This window comes from Lissotriton vulgaris, chromosome 4_1 (assembly GCF_964263255.1).
Source record: "Lissotriton vulgaris chromosome 4_1, aLisVul1.2, whole genome shotgun sequence".
Lineage (NCBI taxonomy): Eukaryota > Metazoa > Chordata > Amphibia > Caudata > Salamandridae > Lissotriton > Lissotriton vulgaris.
The window spans coordinates 1,477,270,679-1,477,293,275 of record NC_141691.1 but is presented as its reverse complement, the minus strand read 5'-3'; the positions used below and the strand labels follow the sequence as shown (position 1 = coordinate 1,477,293,275).

The 22,597-nt window shown below is 46.4% G+C and overlaps 1 protein-coding gene across 1 annotated transcript in view; it reads right to left on the bottom strand.

The window, feature by feature from the left end:
* The window catches only part of LOC147724139 (chloride channel protein C-like), a 627,958-nt gene extending 612,473 nt beyond the window's left edge, over positions 1 to 15,485 (bottom strand). Inside the window, exon 1 of the mRNA XM_086965734.1 lies at positions 15,211 to 15,485. Within this exon, the coding sequence (XP_086821860.1) occupies positions 15,211 to 15,452 (242 nt within the window). The 5' untranslated portion in view covers positions 15,453 to 15,485. The remainder of the gene's footprint in view (positions 1 to 15,210) is intronic.
* Positions 15,486 to 22,597: the final 7,112 nt, after the last annotated feature.

The window sequence follows — 22,597 nt, the reverse complement described above, 5'->3', positions numbered from 1 at the left end:
CCACCCGGCACGCAGTTAGTGTTTCAAATTTGGAGGCAGGCCTTGCGGCGAATGGGTTGGTGGAACACATTGACAGGTGAAACTCCCCTCTGGCGTAATGGTCGATTCCCTGATCTGGCAGCTCTACAGGGATTTGGGGGGTGGGATAGTATTGGAATCTCCACACTGAGTGATGTACTGTCGGGGGTGACCCTTAACTCCTTCCAGGAGTTGAGCCAGGAGTTTGGCATGCCCCCCTCTCAGTTCTTTAAGTACCTCCAGTTTCGTCATGCCCTCACCCGGTACCTGGATAGGTTGGAATCACTCCCAGAGTTTAGCCCCCTAGAGGCCAAGGTGTTCATGGGAGACCTTGGGACCAAGAAGATATCCCGCATATACCAGTCCTTAGTTATTCATTGTTCCCCCTCCTTACAGAAGCTACGGGAGTCCTGAGAGGCAGATGTTGGTGAGTTAGAGGAGGACGATTGGAGGGACGCATTGGCGGGGCCCCGGGGGGGCCGCCATTTCGATACGTCTCCAGCTTATACTGTTTAAATACTTCCATAGGGTATATTTCACTAGACAGCGCCTAAGGCGGGCGGGTCTGATAGCATCCCCGGACTGTTTACGTTGTGGGCTTGAGGTTGGTACATTTTTGCATAGGGTGTGGAGCTGTCCGCACTGGTTCGGTCTTGGAAAGGGGTGTGGTACTGCCTGTCTGAGGTCCTGAGATGGGAACTCCCCCGTATGCCACAGCTAGGCCTCCTTCATGTGTTGGAGGGAGTGGGGGGGAATATCTACAAGAGACATTTGCTGTTGTTGGGCCTTACTCTGGCTAAGAGGGACGTAGCCAAAGACTGGAAAAATATGTGAGCCCCTACAGTTGTAGTGTGGAAGAGGGGGCTCGATTTCTGCATGGGGCTTGAACTGCTGATTTTTGTTGCCCGGGCTGCCCACGAAAACACTTTAAAATTTGGAAGCGATGAGTGGATTTTAGGGGTCTGTGGCTCGACCCCCCTGCTGATCAGGACCCCCTGGTAGATATATGATGGGTCATGGAAGACGGGTGCATGCACTTGACACAGATTATTTGTAAGGAAGTGGAGACGAGGGAGTGAGACCGTGCGACTGGGATGGGGGGGGTTTGGGGGGAGGGGGAGGTAGGGGGGGAGAAAGGAGTTGGGGGAGCGGGAGGGTTGAGGTTACATTGATTGTCTATGCTTCTCTATTTGTTTGATCCTCATTTACGAACAAAACTGGATTGTACTCTACTTGTTGAAGATTACATGTCCTGCAGCTATCTCTGGGTTACAGAGACCTGCATGTTGTATACAATCTCTAATAAAAATTGTTTTTAAAAAATAAAATTGTGTCATGTCACCTCACCCTGTCCATTCCTCTGCCTGCTTAAACACCACAGACCACTGATCATCACTGCGTACTGAGAAGGCAACTAGTCTCACAACAACCGACTAGCTTATATACCTTTGTCACTAGTCGAAGTACTGAAAACCTTGCTCTACTGAAACCTACCCAGTCTTTGCTAAACGGCTAAGCAAAATATGTTACCTTCAGTTAATTAGCAAATTTGTCACAAATCCAAGGGTTCTCACAGCAAATCCTCTTCTAACTTATTGTAGATCGCATCAATTGAAGACACAGATTCTGCTGGCAATGGCTGCCTTCGTCCTGAAACCTAGAGCACGCAAATTAACATCTCTTTCAGCTGCTAGGCAGCTCAAAGAATGCAATGTGTGCAGTGCATTCTGAAAGCCTGTATAACAATTTAGTCACTAACACACATTTCTCTTTCAAAAGTGTATTTTTAGATCTGGCTTCTGACACAGCTTCAGCTGCCTCGCCATACTACGATTTTTAGAAAAAAAATCATACTTAGTATGTATACATAGAGGGGATTTTGGTCGATGGGCTTAACTCATTGGTCTGTCAAACTGTCATTCTTGTTTTGCTTCCACCCATCATCACAGCATACAGTATGGAGTAATGGGTTAGTCCATTTCTCCCATTAGCCCCTTCATTTTGAGTGATTGCACAAAGCATGTACCAAAAAAATAGTTATTTTTGTCAGTAGCAGTTGTGGTTCAAAGTGTGCTTTTTATTTTAATTTTTTTTAAATTAACTTTAAATACCCGTTAGTTATTTTCCCTGCACCTAGGGTGCCCAGTTAGATGATGATTGATTTTCTGTCTTCATTTAGAGCCACAGTTTTAAAGTCTTTAAGTGTCAATGCAACATTGTAGCTCTCTGCAGTATGAGTGCTTGGTTAGGTTGTGATGTATTATTGTCTCTTTCAAACGCAAAAATAATAATAAAATGCATGACTCAACTAAATGACTTGTATTTAAAAATAAAAAAACATCATTAGGGAAACAACCACACCAGCGATCTTTTTAATGTAAAACTTCTATTACAAGCAAATGGCAGCGGAATTTTAGGTGGCGCCATATTTGATTTTTATGTGGCAGGTGCGTACAATAATGGCCCGACCTATTTTGCCAATGCTTGTTATTCCATTAATTTCTCTCTGCTTTGCCATCAGTGACACATTCTGAATAGGCATTCTTTATTGAATAGCACAGAACTGCCTTGCAATATTCTATTTATATTATTGGAAATATCTTGTTTTTATTTCTCTTAATGTGATTGGCGCAGCATCCGCTATGACATCATACTGTATTGTGATATTTGTTTACTATACAGGTCTGTCTAACGTTTGTGTACGACACAAAATGTGGGATTATCACTAGTATGAAGCTATGTATTAATGCTACAATACCAGACAACACAATATATAGCTGCAATAGCTCCTTGGCAAATAATAATGTAACCATATTAAACGGCTGAAATAGACTAGTGTCCTCAAATTATTATTATTAAAACATTTCTAGATTGCACAATTATCTAAAGAGGTGTCCTGGCGCTGGCCATTTCTCGTCTGAATACTCAGTTACAGGGTGAATAACTAAATTTTAAGCAACTTCCTGACTCAACTATTGTCAGAAGTGCGCCAAAGAGAAGTAGGCTTGCTGTTGCAGCAGCGGGAGGTCTGCATGAGAATGCTCTGTCACCCACCTTTGAAAGTTTAAATTTCAACTGGCACAAAAAACTTAGCATCAGAGGTAGGCTGGATTGACCTGATAGAAAGCCCTGTGGGTAATGGACAGAGATTTGAAAGGAATCCTTTTTGGCACAGGAAGCCAATGCAATATTTTCACAGCAGCGGACGTAGAAGAGGCTCATGGAAGAGAAAGAGGCAGACACGCTACACATTTTGAATACGGGAATGGGGCAGAATCAAAAAGTCAGGAGAATGCGGCGGCTCCTACGATATGGTTGAGGAGCATCACCTCGCCCCAATGCAGCACCCTCAAGAACCTGAAAAATAAAACGGGTTTAAAACCTGTTTTAATTTTCTTGTGCCAAGTCTTGGTGGCCGGACTAGGGGGCTGACAGTATTGGAGGGGGGTGGTGGGCACTGTTATCAGTGCGCATAGCGTTTGGCCGGCAGTCTCAGGCTGGCCAAACCACTATGCACACTGAAGCTCTCTCCAACCCGAGCTGCATTGCTGGGTTGGAGAGAGCAGGCACAGGCGCCCACTCTGTCTGGGAATGCAAATTCACACTGCTCAGGCTCATGCAGTGGAGAGGAGTGAAGTAGAAGAGTGCGACACTGAAAGGCGGCAGGTACGCTTTTTATTATTTATTTTATTTATCTTTGGGAAAAATAAATAAATATACACTTACCTTCTGCTTCCGCGCCTCGTTGCTCCTCTGTTCCCAGCACTGCAGTTCCATTGAGCACACACTCTCAGCTCACCATGCAATCCCAGAGCTTCTCTCATGTTATTACTCCCAGCATGAGAGAGCGCTGGGATTGAGCAGAGTGAGCCAGTTTCACGTTCCAGCAGGGACTACGCCCTGCAGATATTTCCAAGAAATAGCCTGAAAATATCCAAGTGCGCATGTCAGTTTGGCCGGCCAAACCGACAAGCGCACTTTCAGGGCCCACTACTCCTCCCAGCCCCTGCTGGTGAAGATGCAACCTGATCCCACCCTGCCCCAGACTCTGCGGACTCAGCAAACTCAGCAATGTCAATGAAAAATAAAATGCTAATAAAAGGGTTTTATTATAATTTAATTTTTTATTTTCTGTCTTGAAGCGATGCTCCTCCACCATAGCAGAGGAGCCGACCCAGTTTCAAAACATTTTAAAAGTCTTGCAAACCCAATTATCTTATATGCACAATTTGGCCCAGAACATCCTTGGAAGAATCCCAATTGCCAATACAAAGTGCTACATATTAATCCCTTGCCCCTCCCCTTTGTGCTTCACACAACCCCGTACCTTCCCCCTCATAGTGACCCCAAATCCCCTCCCATCCTCTGGAGCCTCCCCTGCATTTTCCCCAGAATCTCGTCTGTGCCCTTCTTGGCACCATGTAGCTGTGCCTAGATTTCCTACCCTGCCTTGTATCCAATGTAAGAAAATCTGTCAGTATTGCCGCTGTCAGCGTTGCTGCCTTTATGAACACTCTGTGAGTTCTTTCAGGAGCTGTGGTGCTTTGTTCCAACACAGCACAACGAATCGATTGACCATTTATCAGCATTTTAATCTTAAAAGAATGGATAAGAGTAGCCTGCGCCCCTGCTTGCCGAAAAGCTGGGAGAAGAGATAAATTAATTTCGCCTTTGAGCTGATTTCCTATCAGAGAAAATTTTCCTCGTAAATTCATTGCTCACGTTAAATGCTTTTTCCTGAATCACCTTCCGTAGCACTTTCTCTTTAATATAAAAAGCCAAAAAGTTTATCAGAAACGTGCACAAGGAATTTTTTCCGGCAGATTTGGTTTATCCCAGGTGGTTATCTCTATTGGCGGGGGTGGGAGAGACTGAACAATTCCAGGCTCCATGTGCAGGTAATGCCTGGGGTATTCATTTTGTTGTGAAAGAGCAGGAAGAACTCAATAGGCTTAATCCCCGAAGATGTACTGGTTTGCTTTGTGCCCCAAACTGACGACGGTACACTCAAACATTCGCAGCTAGTTACGCAGTCATTTGGAGTACCCTCATTTTCACTTCTTTCACCAAGGGATAGTCCAGTCACTGTATTTGTGTGTTCCAATTCCACCCCATCCCCCACGCTTCTGACAGACTGCCGCATCTCCACGTCTTCAGCGCCTACATGCCCAGGCATTGGGTCATCACCCTTACCATATGCCACTGCCTCCTGGGAGAGGAGGTCTCATCCCCCCGGGGTCAAAGATACCATCCTGAGTCCAGGTCAGTCTACCAATGACCTTTTCTGCCATTTTTTCCAACATGTATTCTTTGGTATTTGGTTAGCCTATCGCTATTGGAGTCTCCCAGGACACTACCAATTAAACTAGTGCGCATCCCGCTGGGGGTCCTCCTGCTAGTCTTGGTGCCACCTCTCAGGGATTTTGCCAGCATAGTCCCAGTCTCTGTCACCATCTCTGTTGCAGCAGTACACCCCCCCGCCCCCATGGCCCTGGGTGCTCTCTCCCCAACCAGCACTCCGTGTGTACCCCCTGTGCATGCTATTGCAGCTTACTCTCTGTGCTGATGGTATTTAGCGCCTGGTGAATCCGCTGTCTATATCCATGCACCAGTACTAAAAAAGTATCAAAAGAGAATACCTTACTTCCCGCGGTCACCGTCTCCTGTCTCTGGCATTCACCCGGCTTCCACCCTGACATGCACTGAGTAGTGTAGATTGTCTGGGGTGCTTGCAGTGTCTCCTGGGCTACTCTCCCCTAATTTAGGTCATCAAGGTGGCTTCTGAGCAACTGCAAATAATGCTCGGAGGGTGTAATCAAGTTTAGACAGTATAAGATAGATAGATGCTTGGACCGTGTGTGGAAATCCTAGGTGGTAGCAGATGTATTGTAGGATTTTCATAGTAATGAAGCTTCATATTACTAACTAACCCACTTGGACTTTCATTGATAGCTTGGAGTCCATGATAATGCCAAGATTTCTTACTTCCTTGGATACTTTAGAAGGTGGTCCCAAATAGTCAGGCCAGGCGCAGAGTGGGTCCTAATTTTTTCCAATTGCCACATGAGTATTTCAGTCCTGGATGCATTCAATTTGAGATGGTTCCATGTCATCCACTGAACAACAGTTTGGAGGCAACTGAAGATTTTTGAGTTTCCAATGTCTTTGGGGCTTTCCAGTTAAAGATGTATTTGTGTGTCATCTAATAAATGTCAAAGTATAATGTGCAGTCCTCAGGCAGCGTATAAAAGGGAGAGCGGCTGTTTCAAACAGCCACGTTGTCTTTCACAGTGCAGGCAACACCCAGCTTACACTTCAAAGGGGAAAAGAAATCACCCTGCAAGTGGTGCAGTGAGTGACAGCAACTGTCTGCAGGGAGAGGACTGGGGGAGAGGGAGTTCATGGGACCCCTTCTAGAGGGCACCCATTGGGGGTGAGGGGCGAGGGGGTACATTTACCGTGTGCCACCTTTTTTCTGATGCACAGTCAGGGCGCATCCTGACAGCCTCTTTCCCTCTGTGCCTGAGTTCATACTATGGTGTGGGTGCAGACGCAAAGTCTTTCCCTCGTTTGTTTGTGACCATACAACCATGTAAATCAGGGAACATCCTCTTAAGATATCACTGGTGCAATATGTTCACACGGTCTACTGTATTACAGAAGCACAAGGTCTACAGCACCTTCAGTAATACTACAGTGCCCCAGAGGTTTAGGCGTACATGCCAGTTGCACCCTGGGACACCATATGTAATAAAGCACCTGCTCCACTTTGAGAAATGTAAAACAATAGCCAAAAATCTATATAGATAAAACGTTGCTGATAAAATCACAGTTCACACTAACATAAAAAAATCAGTCAAATCACGTTTTGTGCAATGTGAAGGAATTATTTATGTTCATATTCCATTTTTTGCGGGTTGTCTAAGCTGAGACAAAGCACTCTGGATAGCTATAGCAGCAACATCAACTGAGCACACTTTCCTTACATAAAGAACAGGTACTTCACTGGCAACAGCAGTGGACAATTCCCATTCACACAAAGAGATAGCCATAGTTTTCATTAGTGCAGCAGGTACAATAGCAGCGGGTGCCAAGGGTGTGCATGGTACATTGTATCTTAAATGCGTCTCACCTTTACTACACAAAAGGTGGCCTATTTTCCTATATGAACCAATTTTGTCAACATATGTGCTTATATTCCTGAAAACACAAACAGATATTTAATGATAAAAATGTGCCTGGTTATAGTCCTTTGCTTCTATGAGATCTAGATCTCCTGGCCATGTTAGGAAGAGGAGAAAGGAAAATGGAAGAAGAAAGCTTGCTATATTTTGTGTTAGAGAATATGGCTTCACTAAAAGGAGAAACCACATGACAAGCATTCTCATAAACATTGAGCAGGCCCTCCCGAAAGGCAGTCTGTGTCTGACTGGTCTAGTTCCGAAGGTGGAAAAAGAGATGGCCTCTGAAGAGTCAAGAGGAAAATACGTTTGGAGGGACTTTAGCTGATATTTTATCTTATCTAGGAGAATATATTTTCCAGTTCGTAGTATTCCTGGTACTTCACCTGAAGTGTTACGGTGTCAGGTCCAACAATCTCCTCAAGAGGGCCTTCTGATTCAGCATTGTGTACTGGAAATCACTTTACAGGAATGGAAGGACCCCAGAGGGATTACTCTGGGCTAGGACTAAGACTAACGAAGATTACCAGTAGTTAATCAGGACATTCCTGTTCCTACTGCAAACCCATTGACCTTGCATTCATGCCCGTTCTCATAGTCCTGCAGGTCCATCATGAGTCCAATTGCACCTCGCGGACCTCCAGACTCACACCTTACTGGCTGATTGAGGCTGCACCGCCGAAAATGTAAGCAAATGTATTCCTTATCCAGCACAGGTCAGTTTCATCCAAAAGCAAGACTACTCTCAGATTCGGTTTCCACATAAACCTTACTTTATCGCCAGAGTGTTCCAAATTAGCTCGTTAAAGAAACTGTATAAATCTTTATTCGGTAAATTGATCACCATAAAAGACAACAATATACATTTAAAATACATTCCATACAAGTTATACTAGCAGCAACAAGGGTTGACCATAATTAAAATACGACTCAACACTGACATAATTGATAAAACCACAGACATAAAAAGATACTCCAGGTACTCTGAATTGACAGCTTCAAACAACTCCACTCAAGGTGGGTAGCGGCCTTGCAATCGTTCCCAAAGATCTTAATCTAATGATCCAGGCACTACCTAAAAACTTTGCCACCCCGCATATCAATGGGGTAGATGATAGATCTGAAGTAATCACTCGTAATGCCGAGCGATGGCACCTCATCCCCAGACTTTTACATACTGGTTTCAACCAGTTTTTCCGCGCCACTTTATACGCGGGGCAGGCAAAAAGTAGATGGGCCACAGACTCTTTGGGGGCCGCACAACCAGGACAAGATTGCGAAGGGCCGCCCTGGTTGGACCATTTTGAAGTAAATTCGCGTACCGGGAGGGTACCATACCTTAATTTTAAAAAGAGGGACCTGTCTAGAGGCTTAGTTATCAAATCAAGGAAGGGTTCAAGTTTCCTTGCACTCTTACACTCCAGGAAAGACTCTGTAAGTGAACCCCCAGATATACCACGTAATGCTTCAGCCTGAACCCAATCCCAATATAATTTCTTGATAACCATTTTGGGCGGGGGCGCTTGAGACTCCCAAATATCTCTCAAACCCAATTGGGAGACCAATAGCCTCAAATTTTTCAACCAGCCAATTTTACACCCAGAGTCGAGTAAAATTAGCTCGTCCAGTACTTCAGCGTATTTGGCCAACTCCTTAGTCCTTCTCAGGCGAACCCAAAAAAGCAATGGTCGCAGCCTCACTATATCCTTTAGGGCACGTCTACCAAGGTCTAGTCGCAAAGGGATAAGCGGAGTGGAAACAGGGAGTGCCACCACATCTCTAAAAAACTTATTTTCTGCTAATGTTAGCTTGTTTACATTGTCGAACCCCCATAATTCGGAGCCGTACAATGCAGACGGGAGTATCTGGCCATCGTAGATGGCCATTACCGGGGAGACTGGTTTGCTAATTGATGCCCGGTGCTCTCGTAAGATCACACCCGACACTCTTTTGTGGCCCAATAGCATTTTCGCTAAATGATCCTTCCAGGTCATTCGACTATTTAGCCGGATCCCCAAATAGTCGAATGCCTCGACCAACTCCAAAGGAGTCCCATTAAGCAGAAAGTTGTTTTTAAAATTTTTGGAGGGTGAAAAGGCCATCAATTTGGTTTTAGTGGTGTTGATGGTTAGGCCCCTCTCTGTACAGAAGGAGGCGAAACGCTGCAAGAGTTTGTGCAGGCCTATCGGGGATTTAGCTATCAGTAAGGTGTCATCAGCAAAGAGTAGGGTCTGAATCTTTTCCCCCGCCAGGGTTGGGGCATCTGTCTCCTCTCCTCTCAGATGGTCCACCACTCCGTTCACAAACAAGGAGAAGAGAGTCGGAGCCATGACACACCCTTGGCGGACTCCACTCCTCACAGGTATCCTGTCTGTCAGTTGGCCCTGGGTACCCCATCTAATCCTAGCGTATGTCCCCTCGTGGAGTCTTACAATTAATCTTAAGAGTGGGCCAGGAAAGCCCATACCTTCCAGAATCTCCCAAAGTCTAGCACGGGGGACCAGGTCAAAGGCTGTTTTGAGATCTATGAAGGCCATATATAGGCTCCCCTTCTTGATGGTAACTGCCTTCCAATAGATCCCAAACAGCCGGAAGACCTGGTCCATCGTGCCCACCCTCTGGCGAAATCCGGCCTGCAGATGAGAAAGAATGCCTTCCTCCTCCATCCAGTCGCCCACCCTGGCGATAATGACCCTGCCAACCACTTTCTGGACCACGTCTATCAGACTAATCGGTCGGTAGTTGGCAGGGTCATCTCTTGCCCCCTTCTTGTACACTGTGACCACCTCGGCACCCTTCCATGAATCTGGCACGGGGTGTCCCTTTACTAACAAGTTCATTATGGTGGCTATTAAATTTGCCCAGGATAGAGGTTCAGCAATCAAGAGGTCCCCAGGGATCCCATCCGGCCCAGCTGCCTTTTTGGGCGTCAGATGATTAATTGCTGCCACTACTTCGGAGGCCATAAATAAGCACTCCGTCTCCCCGTGAGGATCCCCTCCCACCCCACAAGCAACCAGGGGGCTAGATGTATCTTCACTGCCGCCATACAGAGATGAAAAGTGATTGAACCATTGCTGACAGGTTATATGGGTTGCTAATGGCTGGGATTTACCCCGTCTAGCTCTATTAATTAGATCCCAGAAAAGTGTCGAGTCCCTCCTGCTAACGGCGTCTGTTATTTCCCTCCAGTGCTCCTCCTCCCATTCACGCTTTGCCAGAGCAATTGCTCTCAAGTACTCCCGCCTGGCCGCTCTAACCAGAGTAGGGTTCTTTGAGAGCAAGGCAACTGACAAACTTTTCCTCTTCCTCCTGCAGTCCGTAGAATACCATGGGTTGCTGGATATGGGGGACGACCTAATAGATCTACGGGATTTCCCTTTAGAGGTGAAATAAAGACTCACTTGATCTATCGTGCCTTTATATGCAGAGTCTAGTTGTAAAGAAAGGTACGGAGGTCCAGCGACCACCCGTTCCATTGCCTCCAAGTCCCTATTCAGGGCTACGATGTTAAATTTAATGGTCTCTAGTTGGTCTGCGTTTAACTGAGCCTTGTCCCACTTCAATCTACGGTTGCTTTCGTAGGGGATGATCTCTTTGGTTAGTTTCAGCGGTGCACTCGTCCCTTTCTCTTTAGTTTTTCCCCATTTAAACTTGCAGCAAAGCGGATTATGATCGCTATCCTGGGTGGGTACCACCTCCATATCAATAAGGTCCTTCCACATACTAATACTCATTAGAATATAATCAATTCTGGACGGGGCCGATAGCCTGTTAAAAGTTGTTGCACCTAATATATCAGACTGGGTCCTACCATTAAGGGCTCTTAATTTGTGCTCCCTAGTGAGGGCATTCAGTTGGATTGCCCTAGCAGACCATTTCCGGATGGGGGGTACCGTCAAGGGGGGGATAGACCACCTAGAGTCGTCCTCCTCAGTACCTAGTGGGTCATCACCAAGAAGAGGTTCGAACGTACAATTAAAATCGCCACCCACCATAATTCTAGCTGAGGGAGGGCAATTAGCTAGAGCAGAATCAAGGCTCAAAATGGTTACTGATGTATTATCCCCCACAGCCCCTCTAGCGTACACATTAAATAGTTCAAGCCTCATCCCCTCTATATGGCCCTTGGAAGAAAGGTGCATTAAATCATTACACTGGGTGTCATTAGAGGCCATGTCCCAATCTAGGTCAGTTCTTATCCAGACTATAAGACCTCCTGCTGGTCTACCTTTCCCTCTACTTATCGCTGGGGAAAAGAAGGTTGTGTAGCCAGATTTATCAAGCGGAATCAAACACCAAGTTTCTTGGAACAGGCAGACATCGAACTTCTCGATGAATTCATGCCATTCAGGTATGTCTAATTTCCTTTTTAGCCCAGCTACGTTCCAGGAAATCAGATTTATTACCCTAGAACCCTTGTGCACCAGAGAGTACCCTTCCGCGATCACCCCCCCCGGCTCCATTCCCACACCTCTAGATTGGTGGCTGTTACAAAGTTGCCTGTCGGGTTCAACACAATCAACAATACCAGACATATCCGGGGCATCAAAATGGGGCATACTCGAGTGGATTACATTAGGGTCTTCTGTGGTGCCCTCCTGGGAAATGACACAAATAATTCCTCCTTGCTGGGGGACCACTCCATGTCTACCGCCTCCCTCCTCCATAGGCTGTAAGCATCAGTCGCAGTCCTCCATACCGCTGAGCTGCGAAAACCTGTTGAAAGTATCTAAGGGGGTGAAGGGTCTAAGATGCTCCATTGCACCATTGTGGCTTAAGTGATGGCTCTGTGGAACCGTAGACCAACCAGACTTACCATTTGGGAAAAGCTGATGCTGGCCAAATACCTGATGAGTATTATTATAACCAAACTGCGTGGGCCATGGGGCATAAGACTCTTCCCTACGTATGGGGGGGTAAGGAACCGACCTCGGGTAAAAGTAGGTTAAGGGCCTAGGTATAATAGAGTTTCCTCCTCCTGCATATGGCCAGTTTAAAATGTAATCCACTGCACGGGGGTCTCTAAAATTGACCACCACTAGATCCCCGTCAATGTCTTTCCTAGTGTTACCCAACCACGGGAGCCTTCTAACATGTACAATATCTCCATCCAGATTTGGGGCTATAGGCCTGAATGTCCTCAGCCAATGGATTATTTTATTTTTCAATTGGCCATAACCTTCCTTCTTATTGTCTGCTAATGGAGGAACCCCGGTCATGACTACTACATAGGGCACCGCCTGGGGTGGAATTTCCACTTGAGGTACCCTAGTTAAAGGACCTCTAGTACGTCCCACTTCCCCCTGTCTCTCACTACTAATTACTGGGGGAGCCTTTGTCAATGGCCTTTTGGCGCCACCTTCTTTCCCAGCTACAGAAATGATGGGGGTCATTGTAAGATTTTCTTTATGAGTAGCGGGCGCCGTCTTTCCCTGGTGCTGAGACGACTGCTTAGACGGCTGGAGTAGAGCAGCGGGGGTAGCTACTGGGGGTTTTACAGTCTCGGTAGACGAGACCCCAGTACAAGGTATAGGTTGTGTTCCCCCACTCCCCTGGGGTCTGGTCACCGTGGCCATACTGTTTAAGGCAGCCTCTACTAAGGCCAATCTATTTTCGACTTTCCTAAGACTCTCAATCACGGGTATCAACAGAGACCTCAGTAAAAGTTCGAGATCCCCTGCAGGTGGAGGAGGAGTCGATGAATTAATAAGTAAGGGCCCCTGACTATTAACTAAACCTACTGTATTAGGGACCTCAACAAGCGGAGTAGCCACCATTGGTAATGCCTCGGGGTTTACAGTAGTTGCAACTTCCATGGTAGCCCTTACATGCGGTGAAGATAATTTAGGGCCTTTGCCAAAGTCTAAATGGGAAATTTTAACTTTGCCTTTTCCCGCCCTTAATTTCCTCCTTTTTTTATTTGGTGGTGGGCCGTGTATCTGTGCAACCACTAGTTGCTTGGCTTTCAGTGGTTTAGGCTTCAGGGGGGCAGCAGGGACCTGAGTAGGGGGGTCAATCACTATAGGATCAAGGGACATACCAGGTGAAGATGTGCAGTCACGCAGTAAAAGTGGGAAGCCTTCTTGACTGACGGTTTCCCTCCCAAGGTCGATTAAGTCCCCCTCGGTGAACACGGATACAGACGCAGAATCCAGAAGGGATCTGTTTTTCAAGCTTTCGATTGAACGCCTCCGCTCAGCCCTGCGTTCAGCCATGGTCAATTCCTTCTCCCCCTCGGACAGTACCTTGGGAAAGTAATTGTCTAGTGACCCATTGCGAAGTTTGCCCTTCATCCCAGGTGATCCCCCAACAGGTAGAGTAGCCATTAACTAACCTGTAACACAATCCTACGGTAAGGTTTTTTGGAGAGTGGGCCCAGCCCGGCCTACTCTGGCCTATGGGGGTCTCAGAGGGTCCGCCCTTAGTCCGGGCTTTGTCCCGGGAATGGTCCCGCACACGCGTCCCGCTAACGCGCAGCCCTCCCAGATGATATACGATATTTGGTATAGGGGGCGGAGACTCGGGAAGAGGCAACAGGTGTGCTTGGTGGAGCTCGCACAGCCTGATGGGCCTCGCAGTCCCGTCCTCCGGCGCTTGCTGGGTCCCACGCAGACAATAGTCACCAACGGGGCTCCCAATGGCAGTACAGCGCTCCAAGTCCTTCAGACACGCAGAGTCTCCTCAACGAGCGGCACCCGCGGAGCGGGGGCCGCGAGGAGTTTAAGGGCGAACAGGCAAGCAGGGGGGCGGAGACTCGGGAAGAGGCAACAGGTGTGCTTGGTGGAGCTCGCACAGCCTGATAGGCCTCGCAGTCCCGTCCTCCGGCGCTTGCTGGGTCCCACGCAGACAATAGTCACCAACGGGGCTCCCAATGGCAGTACAGCGCTCCAAGTCCTTCAGACACGCAGAGTCTCCTCAACGAGCGGCATAAAGGCTTGAGTGTAATTGAAGATCTAATCGTATCGTGCAGGCACGGACTGGGCTGATGGCATCGGCATCCTGTCCTCCCCCTGGGGTGCTATCAACAATGGGGCTTCTTTATCTAGACAAATTCCCAAGAATGGGGCGGTCATTCGCCCCAGAATCGGGCGCACAGCGATAGTATAAGCATAACAGTGATGCAGAAAGTTAGTCCAGATTTCACCAAAAGTGTATTCATATTACATCCAGGTATATTCATATTTCCATGATTAATCCATGTGTCACACGAGAGGCAGCATGCGTATAACACTGTAACCTTAAAAGCTGCAGAAATGCCAATCCAGGCCTATTTTTGTAGCTCAGAGTGTACATACGTCATCCTCATTAGTTCATCCTGATAACCCAATGCATTTCAGGCCTGTATTTGGCTCTTCGTCAGGGGTACTCGTGGCTCAGCCCAGCCTCCTCCAGCTCGTTAAAGACAACGATGCCCAAAGTATTGTCCTTTCTGTAAAACTAAAGAGGAGGTAACGCGTGTAGTTCAAGAAGAACCCGAAAGGTGCCTTGCTGAATAATTACTTTGACTGTTAGAAGGTACGGTCCCCAGTCACCACAGGTTTCTGAACATGTACGACTCTTTCCCCATTCTTTTTAGACCTTTCTCAGTTTCATCACCTCTATAACACATCCTTCTCCCTTTTCCCTTAAAAGTGTTCCGAAATTAAGCTGCTATTTTTGCTTCTGATGCTATATAAATCCAAGAAATAAAAACAAAGTAAAACGAATGTCGCCCCTTCCGCAGAAGTTTTCAAACATTGCAATAACATACGGTGCTATGAATTGACCCACAAACGCATATCATACGTTAGAAAAATAAATCATGGTGTTTCAAATTAATTTTAAGGGATGAATTAAATCTTAAACCCATCTCAAAATCCTTTCAGACAAATCACTTCGCAGTAGACAGACACGTATAATTAAACAGCCTCATCAAATTCCTAATTAGATATCATTCCCTTCGGACTGTGAAAATACGCGGTACCAAGAGAAGCTGCGTCATATACGGTGTGCTGTAGGGGACACCAACCTGTGAGGCGTCTGCTGGAGCCATTTCCTGTAGGCCTCGCTGTGAGGCGGGAGGTAGTCCAGGCTCTCGTGGGCCGCCAGGCGCTCGCGCTCCCTGGCACTGCCGCGTGCACGGCGCTCCGCCCCACGGCAGCAGGTGCGCGGGTCCAGGGAGCTGATCAGGTCGGGGCCGTCGCCAGCCAGGAGCATCTCTTCCTCACTTTCAGCCGAGATTCTCCTCTTCGGGAAAAGAGCAGCCATCATGTTGTCCAATCTTTGTTGGAGCTGCTCGTTCTTTCGACCAAGGAATCTAGGTTGCACTGGACAAGCGAGGATCCCGTGCAATGGCGCACCGTGCTTCGGTTTGTTTTGCCCATAAACAGACCTGGTAAGTTAGTTCCACTCACAACCTGTTAAAACGAGATCATCGTGTTTTCAGGTATATCTACGATCTACGAATGAGTCAAGGCTTATTTGTTTTCGTGTGTGGTTGAAACAGTACAACTGTTGTATAGTCCTGTGAACAACACAAATTCGGCATTTCCCTAAAGTAAATAGTTACAACATTTCTATTTAGAATGAAGTAAAAAAAAAAACACATTGTGGCAGTTATGTTAAGGGCAAGGCTATATTTACAAATGTGTGAAATGGCTGAAGTTTGCCAGATAATATAGCTATATAATATTAACGCCTCGCCACGCCTTTGGTCATGGCTTCACACGTGAAATCACAAATGACATAATGCATGACATCACTGATGACATGAGCAGTAAGATCATTGAGAGTACAGCAGCGCTGTTGAATGTTTCCCAATGTTCACTAGTATCAGCCTTCAACTCAATATTTCCCAAATATACTCGCCTTGGGTTCTTTGAACTCACTACCCTTATAACCAGACATAATTGACATCAAGATCAATCTTTTTGAGAAACTATTTAAGAGGGAAGGAGTTGAATGTGCGAGTATTTGGGAGTAAGCTATCCCAACAGAGGTCACCCTACATTGGCTCTTCATTCACACCACACCACTCACCCCTTGCTTTGCATCAGTTCTGCATTGAAGGCCCTTGTTCTAATAGGACATCCCCGGGGCTCGCCTTCCCACCTGTGGGCCTTGCAGTTTGATTACCTATTATACTCCCAGCATCTGGAACTGTCAGAAGCCATCTTTTGTACTCCTGGCAACTCTCTCGGTGAGGGTTGTTTATAATTCCACTCCTCTGATCGAGAGCTTCTATTAATGTACTGTCTCGGCGGGTCTAGTATCCACTGCGCCCGATATCTCATGAGTCCACGATCCCCAATCGACTAAATTCCTTTAATTTCTCATCTCTTTCAGTCTTAATCAAACCCTCCTCAGCAATGGTTATTGGACGCTTGTTTTTTATTTTTTACCAGAGCATAAGAGTTTTTCCTGCTTCGTCTATGACTGGTTTGGGGTGTCACAAAACCATTACAGTTCACATGTTCAATAAATGAGTACCTCTACAGTAGCTTTAAATTGCTCGAAAACATTTTCAGAATATTACTTGGCTGAAAAACAAGTGTTAAGAAAATGAGCAAGAATTGTGCTGATGCAATACAAAAGGGACCTTACGCCCCCTTGTGTACTATCAAAACAAGACCTGGCGTAAAAAGCAAGTGCCATACCCATCCAGCACTGGCTTTTAAATTAGACAATAAATAGTTCATATATTTTTTTTGAGTACAGTTGTCTTTCTCCGATCTTCGGTTTGCCCTACTCATGAATTGTTAAGAGTAAGACACATTTACTCTTGAAAAACAGCTCTGGTGTATCCAACGTCCATGCGGGAGGAGCTGATCCAGTCCCGGTTTCATCCTTGGCACTCTCGGATTTGTAGTCCTGTTGTTCTTATCATTAAATTAGGACAACAATTCACATGATGCAAAGGGAAACATTAAAAAACACCATACTGGAACATTAACTCATGATTCATCCTGAGAAACATTACACCTCTGGGAAACAAGCATTCCCTTCGCAAAACCAATAGATCTTCCGGGCGGGAGCTATTGGCTTTGGCAAGGATTCTAAGGCATGCCTTAAAGGACAACAGCTGCTGTGCAGCATGGCTAAAATAATGATTAAAAAAGCTCTATGATGTGACCACTTATATGACAAACTGTCACATGGGTGAGATGAGTGGGTGGGGGCACGAGGCAATACAGAGGGTGGGAGTGAGGGAGAGAATGAGGCAAATGAGAGCCGAGGGCACATGAGGGAAAATGTGGAAGCTTTCTAACAGAGGATAGGCAGGAGGGGCTGGGGAAGCACACGGACAGCGGAGGGTGACAGTAAGAGACTGAGGAGGCAAACCCAATGGAAGATGGATGGGAGGGACTGGTGCCAGCACGCTCATAACAGAGGAAAGGCAGGAGGGGATGGGGCAGCAAGCTGACAATGGAGGGTAAGCAGGAGGGGCTGGAGCAGAAAACTGACAACAGAGGGCAGATGGGGCTGGAGAGGCAATATGTCAACGGCGAGCGGGCAAGAGGGGTTGAGGAAGCCGATGCAAGCAGACAAGGAAAGGAGGGAGGCCCTGGGGCAGCCAGCTGATAATGGAGGGCATGCAGGAGTGGCTGGGGCAGCAAGCTGTCAATGGAGGGTGGGCTGGAAGGGCTTAGGAAAGCAAGCTGCCAATGGAGGGTGGGCGGGAGTGGCTGGGGCAGCAGGCTGACAACGAACTGTGACCAGGAGGGCATGGGTAGGCAAGCTGACAATAGTGGGTGGTGGGAGGAGTTGGGGAGGCAAGCTGACAGCACAGGGTGGCGGGTAGGTTGGTGGAAGCAGATGGAGAACAGAGAGCAGGTGGAGGTATGGGGAAACAGACGGACAAAGAAGGGAGGTGGAAGGGGCTGGTGAAGCAAATGGACAATGTAGGGTTAAAGGGTTGGAGAAAGAAACGGGCAAGGGGACAGGAGGAGAAGTAAAAATAACAAAGGAAGGTGGGTGCGGGAAAAAAAAGAACAGCAGCTGAGGAAGGTCGAGAAAGAGGAACACGGGGAAAGAGGGAGAAGTACACTTGGCAGACAGCTGGAAAACACATTCTCTTGTAGAGTGCTTAAAGAGAAAAATTAGCAGTTGAAGGTTACAAGTACTGCGTCTTATGCTCCAGGGGAGGGAGAAAGACACGAAGAGGTAGGAAAGCCGATGGAAGCTGATTAATAAGTAGAAAACAAGTGAGAGTAACAATGAAGCCAACCAATGTTAAGCAATGGGCGGGATCTAAGCCCACGTTAAGCTAAACCATGCCTTGTTACAGACAGTGCATGCTCAGTCTTAGGTGAAAGCTAAAAAGTTTTGTTGGTTCGGTCCAGGAGTAAATGGGTCATACTTCTCAAGTAAAAAAAAACCTACATGCAGAAAAAGCAGTGATTTGTACCTTAATACATTGAATGCATGTCCGACAGAGGGACCTTTTGCGGGGTCATGTGGACCACTGTTTTGAAAGATGAACCAGCGCCAAACACTTAGTAACCGTAAAGTTCCCAGCTTTTAATTGTGAAGACACAGTCGCTGGAAAAATAATCTTTTGTTATGAAGGATTGGGGTGGACCAGACATGCATCACCCATACTTTCATGCACAATCATTTTGCCGAAATGGACGCAAAGATTAGCCGCGCACGCCTTTGTTTGTATTACTGTGCAACAAGATACTTCCTGCTGTTTACAGTAAACCAGTATCTGGGTACAATAGCGTGTGGTGTGGTGTTCCAGAAGGAGCCATGTTGAGACTGACAACAGTCGGGGTGCAGCCGATTCTTTCTCAGACAGTTTGTGGTCAGCTCGGCAGTAACAGCGCACACAAAAATACCCCAAGTCCCCGACGTAAGCTCAGCTGAGTCTTGCAATAAAATAGCTAACTTTTTTTCGGAAAAAGTGGGGAGGATATATGCCACCTTCCCTAGGTCAGCTCAACGGGATAGTGTTACTAACGAGGAGATCTCTGTGATCCCAGAGGCAGATTGTTCATGTGATTTTGTTGTACCCAGCGGAAATAGACTCATAGTAGTGGCAACCAGTATTAAGTCTGGCTCACCCAGTGACCCAGCGTCCTCAAGGATCCTGAGGGAGAGTCTCACTACTCTGGAACCATACTTAAGACATCTTTTGGAGCTTTCCTTTTCTTCTGGGACAGTCCCCAATACTTGGAAGGAGGCCATTGTTATTCCTCTGAAAAAAAACAACTAAAATTTGTATTAATCAGATGGAGAACCTCCGTCCCATTTCCCTTCAGCCATATTTTGCGAAAGTAGCAGAAAAGGTGGTTAATATGCAGTTAGGTGAGCATGTTAATAAGCGTAACCTACTACATCCTACTCAATCTGGTTTTCGCGCCACTTACTCTACGGAGTCTGCACTGCTTTTATCCACAGAGCTCATCCGTGGTTTAGTGGACGCAGGACAGACGGCAGCACTAGTTCTACTAGACCTGAGTGCCGCTTTTGACACCGTTGCCCATCATACCCTTCTGCGGCGTCTTTATAAGGGCGGTGTAGGCGGTAGAGCTATGGAATGGTTGCGATCCTTTCTAACCGATCGTTGCTTCCAGGTGTCTCAAAGGCCTTTTCTTTCTGAAAGTGTTAAGCTTGACTAGGGGGTTCCACAAGGCTCCATTCTTAGTCCTATTCTCTTCAATCTCTACATCGCCCCTTTGGCAGAGATGGTGGACAAGTTTGGAGTTAGTGTAGTGTCATATGCGGACGACACACAACTTGTGGTAACCCTGGCACAAGAATCGGCTGTGGCCGCACAGAATTTTACACTATGTCTCCAGGAACTGGCGGCCTGGATGGACGCAAACTGTTTGAAGTTGAATGGTAATAAAACCAACGTTTTAATTATAGGCAAGTCCCCCCCTCAATTTGGTCGTCTGCCTGGTGGCCATCTACGTTAGTCGTAAGACCTTGGATGTTCTCCCAGTGTCAGCAAGAAAGTCAATGATCCATGCCCTTGTGACATCGAGACTGGACTATGGGAATATTTTGTACCCCGGGGCTAACCTCAAGTGCGTCCAGAGGCTCCAGCGCATTCAGAATGCGGCCGCACGTCTGTTCTAAGGCTTCCCAAGAGAGCAGCCTCTAGCAAGGCTCTTGAATCATTACATTGGCTTCCTATGAGGAAACATGTTCTGTTTAAGGCCATGTGTTTTAGTCATCGGATTCTGCAGAAGAGAGGCCCTTCCTATCTACACAATCTTTTAATCCCGTATGTCCCCACCCGAGGGTTGAGGTCTAGTGGCACGGGTCAATTATGCATCCCTGCCATTAGAAGAGCCAGGATGGGCGGTCGCTCTTTTAGGTTCCTTGCAGCAACGCTCCCGGTGGAGCTCCGACTGGAATTATCTGAGAGTGTCTTTCGACAAAAACTGAAGACATCGCTCTTTCCAGCGGACAATTCCATTGTTTGATCTTCTTTCTTCATTCTGTTCGGATGGGACCTTGTCGCAGCGCGGGGACGCACAGGCTGTGCAACCAGGCTTTTTATAAGCTTTATTTGATTGATTGATTGATTGATTGATTGATTGATTGAAGTGTTTAATTTGGGCAGGTGGCGGCACGTGGCCCCAAGTAGACACCAGTACTCATTTTTGGCGCGGGACTGTCATGTTGTACTTCATCATCAGACTTGACCCAGAGCAGAACGAAGAGAGATGGAAATGGGAGAAAGAAATCGGAGAAAGCAAGAAAGACAGGGCAAAGGGGGAAGCAGATTTGGAAAAGAACCTGCGAGAGTGAAGTAAGACAGCAAGCGCAGAGTGGGGAACAAATGGGAAAAGAAGAAAGGAAAGAGTTGGAATCATGGTTAAGCAGTAGGGTCTTAAGTGGGATGGAAAAAGTGTGTATGTGGGGGGGTCCCTGAAAGAGGCATAGCCAATGTAAGTAAGGGCGTGGCTTAAACATGTAAACAAAAATTTCCTTGGGGGCCACCCTACCGATACATTTGCATAGAATCACAACTGCTATTGGCATACGTGACCATTGCTCTGTGCGCTTTGCAGAGAGGCCAAGGATTGGATGAATCTTTGAATGACCATGTATTCTGAGTGTACATTGAACTCATTTTTGACCCCCCTGATGAGCACTGAGAGAAACCCACTCTGGATTCATCCGTGCCCCATTCCAGATATTCACTAATCCAGAGTAATATGATGCCTGTAAAAAATAGAACACAATATCCTGTAAAAAGAAATGCTCTTAGGGAGTGCAAGATTAAATAAAACGTGAAATATGAACAGGAACGCCATGGATTACCTTACCTCTTTTAACTCTCCTTTTCCAGAAATCAATCAGTGTTTTGTCTGTAAACATAAGGACATGAACACAGGGCCTGTAAGGGACACGTTTCAATGTCCGTTTTAAATTACTACCGGGTCTAAGACCCGAAAGGACCCGGCCCACTTAAAGCCATGTTAAACTGCCTTGGTGTTCATCAACCCCAACATTTGTCAGCGGGCTCCAAAGAAAATCTTTTAGGTCCTGCACTTATTTATTTAAATGACACCACTTCGTTGATCTGCTGTGGACTGAATGCTGAGAAGCAGCAGTGCTGGGGTCCTTATTGAAGGAAGTGAAATGGACCCACACCAGCACTAGGTAGTAAAAGTCAGCAATACACTGGGATGAAGTGAGCCTCTAAACCTTCTGGTCCCTCTACCTATGTTCCTGTAACGCTAACTATTCACATGACCCTGCGAGCCTCGAAAAACAGTGGGCACAAGCCATTGTGCACACAGAGTGACATGCTCAGTTTTTTAAATGAGAGGGTACTGTCCGGTACGGAGTATCAGAACTTTTTTTATCTTGAGAGGGAGAGTACCGGCACTTCTCAAGAGAAATTTTATACTTTTATATGAGAGTACCGGCACTTCTCAAGAAAAATTTTATACTTTTATATGGAGAGTACCGGCACTTCTCAAGAGAAATTTTATACTTTTATATGGAGAGTACCGGCACTTCTCAAGAGAAATGTTATACTTTTATATGGAGAATACCGGCACTTCTCAAGAGAAATGTTATACTTTTATATGGAGAGTACCGGCACTTCTCAAGAGAAATGTTATACTTTTATATGGAGAGTACTGGCACTGCTCAAGAGAAATGTTATTCTTTTATATGGAGAGTGCTGGCACTTCTCAAGATAAATGTTATACTTTTATATGGAGAGTACCACCACTTCTCATAAACAAGCAAGTACTCTGGCACAGAGTACCCTCACTTCTATTTTTCCATTTCAAGCAGTGGGTATACTCTATGCCTTTTCATTCCCAACACCGCAGAACCAGGAGCCAAAGTACACAACACATAACATGGATCTTAATCAGTGAACCCTTTATTGTAAGTGTACAGCCTAGTACCCACACTTATCTCAACTATAACTGGCATTTATA